The following is a 7,736-nucleotide window of genomic DNA, read 5'->3' as shown; positions in this document are numbered from 1 at the left end:
CCATCAATATCAATTTTACACATGCTATAATTGAATTGGTGCTTTTATTATTATCTTTGTTGTCGTTAAGTTTTAATATATATATATACACACTTGAAATTAATCATGTGATCACAACGTTTAAATTCAATATAGGAGATTTCATGAAAATTCTCATTCCACTCCATCTAAACGTTAAACACACGACTGGCATAGAAATAAGAATAAGAAAACAAAATTAGGGTATTGGGTATCAATTATTTCAACTTAAAGTTGAATTTCAACCCGGTGAATAATCATATAAAAATAGAAAAGATTATTAAATGAATTTTTTTAAAAGGTCATTATTAAAAACCATTTTCTTGGCATATTCAGTGAAAATACTAATGTTTAATCTGAATTCTTTCATTAAAAAGACTATGAATTTGAAAATAAATATGCAAAGTTGATTGTAAATTATAGATACCTTGAATCTTTTTAGGTGCTTGTGGTATCTCTATGCAAGGAAGTAGGTTACCTTTTCCAAGGTGTATAACTGTTACAATAGCCAATGGGAAAAAGATATATATTCCTGATTTTTAAAACATTTTTTTCAATAATATGTTATATAATAACATTAAAGAGGCAGATACTAACTATAAGTTTCAAAATTGACTCCATGCTCAAAACAAATATCAAATTTTCAACCACAAATTAAAGGTAAGAGACTATTGCCACTCACCTAACTTTCTAGAGTGCTTATGAGGAAGAAACATTATATTTTGAAAAAATTTCCTTGCTTTTTCCAAGTTGACCAATTAAAGCTCAGGAAAGCTTCAAAGAATATTTGGGAAATAACTTTCCTAACGAGTCCCATGATATTTCCTTCTTTATTAAGAGTTGATCCGGTCCAAAGATTTTTAATTGCATCATTCCCCCAACGTTTTTGGGTACATACAATTTTTTCTATGAAGTTGAATATATGAAAACCTTTAAACAATTTTTTTTTTTAATTACAAACCAGTCAAATAAGCAAAGTCGCTTACCAAATGTGAAGCAGCAGTTGGGCAACTCCAGCCACCTATCCTATTTATATTACACTGCCAATTTCAGACACGAAATAATTATCCGGTAAGGAAAAATGAATATAAATGTCATGGATACATGAATACGTTTAAATCAATATAGCAGGAATTATTAATATGTGAAAGACATATATTAAACAAAACGAACAGGAGACATCAATATCAATTATTTCCATCAAAATTCAAACAGAAGACGGTCCAATTACTTAGAGGGGAAATCTTGGATATTCAAAACAAGCTTTCAAAAGAGTCATCTTAAAACTCTTCTAAATAAGTACAAGTGGAGAAATTTGCACGCACTTTGCCTACCAGCTTCCTTTTCCTCACTATTCATGAAGAAATCGTGTCTTTTTCATTATTCCTACCATATTTATAAACCCTTAAAACTATCCACAAAACAGGTATGCAAGGCCTTTGGTGTGAAGGATTAGCAATTTTTCAATCAGGTTTGAGCTTAGCTTTAGAAGTTGAGAATATGGAGCAAAAGAAGATCAGTAGCAGCAGCAACAACGCAGTTATAAGAGATGAGGATGAATATAAAGGTGTACCAATTCATAGCCAAGTCATGAAGATAAAGCAAGAGTTTGAGAAGATCAAGCATCCATCACTGCAGCAGCCAGATATGAGAAGGGTTCTCCGAGAGATTACCAGGCAACGGTCCCGATCCCCTCTAGGATTAGCTGAAAGACCCATATCAGTTGGGAATTCATAGGAGCTACCATAATACACCTGTAGAAGAGAAGAAAGAGAAATGGTTACTCTCATGGCAGCAGGTTTTTAGGATTAGTCTTGTTTCAAGTTTTTTTTTTCTCCCCGCCAGTTTCTGGATCTTTGTTCTATCTGCAGTAGGTATCCTCCAACATGTTTATGGAGAAAACCTTTTCTCTTTCTTCTCTTCGGCTTCTTCTTCTTTTGCCCTGTTCATAATAGTTTTTCTTCCATTAATATCTAAGAGCTTCTTGTATAGATTAAACCAGCTTCCTCTGTTTCCTTCTCTAGTTTGATTGTAGCAAATCACGTATCTGGCTTTTGACGCCCCAGTTTCCTATTTATCGAAACTTCTTTTATTAATATCATTTTCACTGCACATTTCCTGCAAAGATAGAAGGATAACAGGGATAACACCATAACTATGATATAATGAGTGGTTGGCACCAAATATCAGCAGCAGGTAAAAACGCAGTGAAAATTTTGCATACGTGGAGGAAATTGTACAACCTATATAAGATATATACAGGTCATAAGAACATAGATGAAAAAATCAGCCCAAAAATATAAAAAACCTAAAAGACTGCAGTTCTATGACTTATAACATTAGAAATTGGTCTCAAGCAGTGGTCTCCTTAGATGACAGAAGCTTCAAAATCTCAGTTTGATGGAAACACCTTGTTTCAATAGACTCATCATCCAGTATCTTTGCTCCACTGCAATAACAGTGCAAAAAGCAGCTACTCTTGGCAATTCCGAGGGAAGTTCCAGTTGATAAAGGTTTTAGGATATTCAAATCATATCTCTGCAACGATTGCATTCCATGTCATTTAGTGGTATAATTCTTTAAGCGGCCAAAAACTGTCATCTATGGCTACCTATTAGGTATAAACAAAAAGGTGCAAAAAATATTAAATTGACCAAAACTATTAAAACTAACACTAAAAATTAACTGTTAGCTGAAGTTGGTACAACTTCAGACTCATGAAACTGGAAGGGCCTAGAAGCATAATATCAGGGGATTTAACTGCCAGTAACACGGGCAGTTTTCTTCATCTTTCTGCAAGCCACATACCACAAAAGGTACTTTACTTCTTGTATACTTTATCAAGTCAGATGAACTCCAATTTTTTTATAATAGATTCAAAGAGAGTAGAAGTTCTACCGTGTCAACAACATGAAACAGACCAATCAAAGTGTAACCAATCGATCAATTTTTGAATTTTGATAATTCTTAGCTGAGCCATTTAACAGCAAAACTTAAATTTGACTAGTGATTCATTACAAATCATAAACTGTTCAGCATTAGAAGGCATTACATTACTGTTCAATTTGTTGAAAAGAATCCAAAAGAGGATAATATTTAAAATAATATGAAGGGAAGAAATAACCTTGAGATTTGGAGGTTCTCCATCTAAATCAAGCTGAGCCAAAACTTGTTGCAGCCATGGAGCTGGAGAGGAGAAATTAGGTGAAGAAACACCAGCAGACATAATCTAGCATCCATGACAGCCCTCATGCTTGAGCTAAATATAGTCATATGGATTTGATGGTATAACAAATCCATTACCCAGCAGGAAAGATTAAATCGCTTGACAGCTAAAAAAGATCATTTTGTTTGATCTTGCATTCAGCTACAATCTGATATGAGAGATGTAGGAGAAAACTATAGCCTATTGGAGCTTTTCATCAAATCAAAACTAATTGAAGTTATGAAAATAAAGGTAATTTATTTTATTGGCATTAATGGAAGCTATGGTTGCACATATCAACTAGAGGAAGCATTACTGGGATGTCACTGTAGGTTCTTCCGAATAAACCAAATGTTCTGGATGAGACTGCTGACATTGCCCATGTTTGAGAGGGTGCATCTACATCTCGGCCACCAAAGGGTGCTTACTTGTTTTCAGATTTTTGAGAGCACTTTTAACATTTTCCTCAAAATCCAGAAGAAAAGGGCACCCTTCATTCACCTTACTGGGGAAGAAAATCATAATTAATATCAAAGCTAAGTGCAGAAATCAATAAATTTTGCAAACAAAAACAGGGGAATACCTCCAAATTGGGCAAAAGAATGTGACTACTGAACATTTTCAAATCTCAATCTCAACACATAGCACAATTTGATCGACAAAACCATTAGCCTAGAAGAGATACCGACTTCCATCATTTTTTGGGGTCATACTGGCTTCTATTAGTTTGAGTCAATGTAGTTTGTTCACACAAGGAAGATAAGATGCTGCCTTCCCAGTAAATTAAATTATGAATTCAACAGATACACATGGTAAACCAGAGGAGCATGTATCAGGTTCTTTACATCCTCTACAAAGAAGAAGAGTATTGCTAATGCATGGTCGCCAAAATGATCAACCTTTTGCTCTTTCCTGCAAAAGCACCAGAACCTACTTCGTTGCCTATAATGTTACTCTGTCAAATGCTCCCACAAAATCCAATTATCAAAGCTTGGTAGTCATCAACCAATACGAGTTACACTTTAATTCGGTGCATTTGTTAAATGTCATCAAAATAATGTCTAGTTGGCATTTAAATATTTTTTTTAGGTTTTCTCAAACCTCTGATTTGAGTAAATTATTGGGAAAATTAGTCTCTATTGCATTTTTGAGACTGATAAGAAGGAAACCATTGTTTCTATTTTTTCTTCTCAAGTCACTACAGAAAACCAATTAAATTAGCGACATTGAGACACCTTGTAGGATAGAAGAGATGGTTTTATTGAATTCATCTTTTGTTATTTATTTTAGGTAATTAGTGAATTCTGCAATCCCTGATGTTAAACAGAAGCAAGGATCGATAAACTGGCCAAAAAGAATGGGGAAAGGCTTGGATTCCTAGCATGATGATGATGATGATCAAATATGTGTAATTGGTCTTTGACCATTGGAGATGTTTCAAGTTAAATACAATTCTGTTCTTCCAAAAACATCCACCATGTGTGAACATATAGTTCTCATCTGGGTTTTTCTTGAGAGAATCAGAAGTATGTAAAACCGAATATCTTTTCTTATATTGTACTAGTAAACCCTTCAATTTACTTGTTCTACTATTTGATTTTTTCTTTTTATCAATGAAATAAAACTCAGAAAGCTTTCAGTTTTTCAAACCAAAGGTTTAAAAAAACCCTAAAAGATTTATTTATAATGCCAACTGGACATTATTTATTTTGATGGCATGTAAGAAATATGCCAAGTAAAAATGTTGACTCAACTTTTCCGTTAACAGTGTTAGTAGTTAGTACAAGTGTCTTAATTTATTAAAAAAAAAAAGTTGAATGATGTAATTTGATTAAACTAAAGGTTTATGATTTATATGAAAGTTGAAGTAAGTTCTATGATCCAAAATGTAAATTACCTGATTGGTGCTATCAATAAACTGATACCAGTCACTGGTGCAAATTACTACACCAATGATCTAACCAAGCTGTAAACAAGCAGAAATGGTTGTTCACTAAACGTGTGAGGGATGGAGGAACCAGCAATGGGTACATCAAACTCTCTTCTTTTCACTTATGATTCGATTTTGACCCTCAAATTCTCCAAAGATATCTCATTCCAGCCCACCTTAAAACCTAGTATGTTTTCATTGGATCATGAAAAACTAGATCAGTTCTACTTGGTGGAACCTCCTAAACCTCTATTACAAGTGTTATAATCTTGAAGGATTCATTTGAAATAATTCTACTTATTCCCTTCCCTAGGTTCATATGTCAAACTCTTTTGTTTTACCTAATCTATCATCTTCTGTTTTTCATTGACAAATGTAGTATGTCACCCCTTCGAATGAAAAATGAGCAAAACATAATTACAAATATCCCTCAAGAGTTGTGATTTAACAGATGATATGCATGTCAAGTACAGTGATGAAGACCAAATCATAGATGGATGGGAACAGTACAAGATCGTTTCAAGTTTACTGAGTGATGATATGATCTTAAATAGGGATAATTTCTTTTTGTTACTTATCTTTACCTACTTTGGCATTAGAAGTCTTAACAATATAAACTTTGTCAAAGAAAAATCTGTCAGACCTAAAAAAAAGAATAAAAGCAATCTTGGAGAGCACTTGTACTCGTCGAATTTATGGTCAAACAAAGTTTTAACCCCAAGAAACAAGCAAGTAGCCTATTCAAGTATATTTCGAGAAGTCCAAATGTTCTTACAATTAAGGAGAATTTAAGGAAATCAACATAGCAACAACAAACAACCACTTTGAAACAAAGCATTCTTGTTTGCTATAAATTGAAGATGGGAGAACCATTTGGGGTTGAACCAAGCAAAATAAAAGGCATTAAAAGAATACTTAGAGAAACAATTTGGAATCTATTTCCTAGAAAAGAGCATCAAATTCTAAAAAGGGGACAATGCTTCCATTATCATAACCATGTAGCCAGATGGTACTTTATCCAATCCACCAGATGGGATAATTACTAAGGAAAATTATCATTTAAACCCTGTGTATGCATGCACATGCAACTATTCCATTATATGGAGATAGTTAATCCTCTTGTGAGTCATGACATTAATTTATACTTGACTCCTTTTTTTCTTTTTTAAAGTATTTATACTAGACTCCAATGACATTAGGAAGGGACTGATTCCTTGGCAGCTCACGTATAGAACAAGAAGCAGGATATGCTTCCCTCATCACTCTTTTGATGGTGTACTCCTTTTTGGCAACTCTTTATGCGTCATCCACATCAATCCCAATCCAACATAGGGAACTGCCACCAGCTTATAATGGCATTAACGTTATACTGGGCTCACTAATTAACAGAACAAGAAGCAGGATCTATTCTCACTCTTGATGGTTACTCCTTTTTGGCAACTCTTTATGCATCATCCAGATTAATCCCAGTCCTACATAAGAAACTATCACCAGCCTATGCTGCCCTAAAATAGCATAAGACTCGTTGGCTAACTCAAAAATACGTTCATTTAGCGCTAATTAGAGATTTACTGGATTGATAGAACGGGCGATATAAAGTTTCAGTTGAAACTTGAGAGTAACTTGACAGTCCTAGTGATAATAGTAACAAATATAATCATGTATTTTTCAGCTCAATATATTAATCCATTCATCCCTTGAGCAGTTTCACAAAGGAATTGTTTACACATTAGGAAATAGATTATTTCAGTTCCATATTGAACTGCTTGAACCTCCATATTTAAGTGAATTGATATGAATGAACCTGTCAGAACTTAAACATGATAGTTGGGCCCTTTCTTATAAGCTCAAGCTTTCAATGATCCAATTTAGAAAACCTACACTGTGAATCACTAAATTTCAATTTCTGCACGAAGCATAAATGAATTAAGAGCAGTTCCAATTCTGTAAAGAGCCCAAACAACTCACCAAAGTTATAATATAACAAAAAAAAAAGGGGGAGTCCTAAAACCTGAAGGGAAAAAGGCATACCATGAACTCGGTTAGCCAAATGGTGCAAGGCTGAGTCTTGATCTGATTGAAACTTCAAGGGAACCCGACCAGGGGAAGCGATAAGATCGGATCCTTTTGGGACTTCACCAGAGCGACAGCCAACAAGTCGTAGCCCGTGGGTGGTGGGCTGGGCTATCTTCTCTGATACTAACTCGTGCGCAAGCCCACCTTCCCTACTGGAACTGAGTGAACTGAAAGATGGGATAAGAATCTTTTAGAGTCCATGGTGTTATACGTTTTTAATTTAAACGCAACCGCAAGATATTAGAATAAAAAGAAAAAAACCATTAAAATATTTGTTTAAATATGAAACAATTAAAATATTTTTAGAATAAACAATAAAACATAAATTAAAATTATATTTTATTAAATAATCAATAAAAAATATTAAAATCATACAATATTAATTTTAAATTATATTTATATTATTCTTAAAATATATATTCATATTAAATAATAAAATGCATTTGAATTATTTTATTTTTTTGATATCTTTCATTTTTGTTTTATTATCCACATTCGCGATCCCCG

General features: G+C 33.6%; 1 protein-coding gene across 8 annotated transcripts; it reads right to left on the bottom strand.

The window, feature by feature from the left end:
* Nucleotides 1-817: 817 nt before the first annotated feature.
* Nucleotides 818-7,424, bottom strand: LOC107886326 (uncharacterized). 8 transcript variants are annotated; one of them, XR_005913947.1, is made up of 6 exons: nt 7,185-7,407; nt 3,540-3,728; nt 3,143-3,204; nt 2,429-2,556; nt 1,592-2,136; nt 818-1,058 (listed from the first exon to the last, which is right to left on the bottom strand). XR_005913947.1 is itself a non-coding variant. In XM_041093918.1 (5 exons), exons 3-5 carry the CDS (start codon nt 3,242-3,244, stop codon nt 2,058-2,060), a joined length of 309 nt encoding a protein of 102 aa, XP_040949852.1. In that variant the 5' UTR covers nt 3,245-3,392; nt 3,540-3,728; nt 7,185-7,418; the 3' UTR covers nt 1,836-2,057. The 8 variants fall into 8 exon arrangements, 2 of the variants coding, with proteins under 2 accessions (XP_040949852.1, XP_016665713.1); XR_005913943.1 differs by having other exon boundaries at nt 3,143-3,728; nt 7,185-7,415; XR_005913946.1 differs by having other exon boundaries at nt 1,592-2,556.
* Between the last annotated feature and the right edge of the window lie 312 nt (nt 7,425-7,736).

The sequence above is a fragment of the Gossypium hirsutum genome, chromosome A03 (assembly GCF_007990345.1).
Source record: "Gossypium hirsutum isolate 1008001.06 chromosome A03, Gossypium_hirsutum_v2.1, whole genome shotgun sequence".
Lineage (NCBI taxonomy): Eukaryota > Viridiplantae > Streptophyta > Magnoliopsida > Malvales > Malvaceae > Gossypium > Gossypium hirsutum.
Note: the sequence above shows the minus strand (reverse complement) of the source record. Positions and strands in the feature narration are given on the sequence as shown.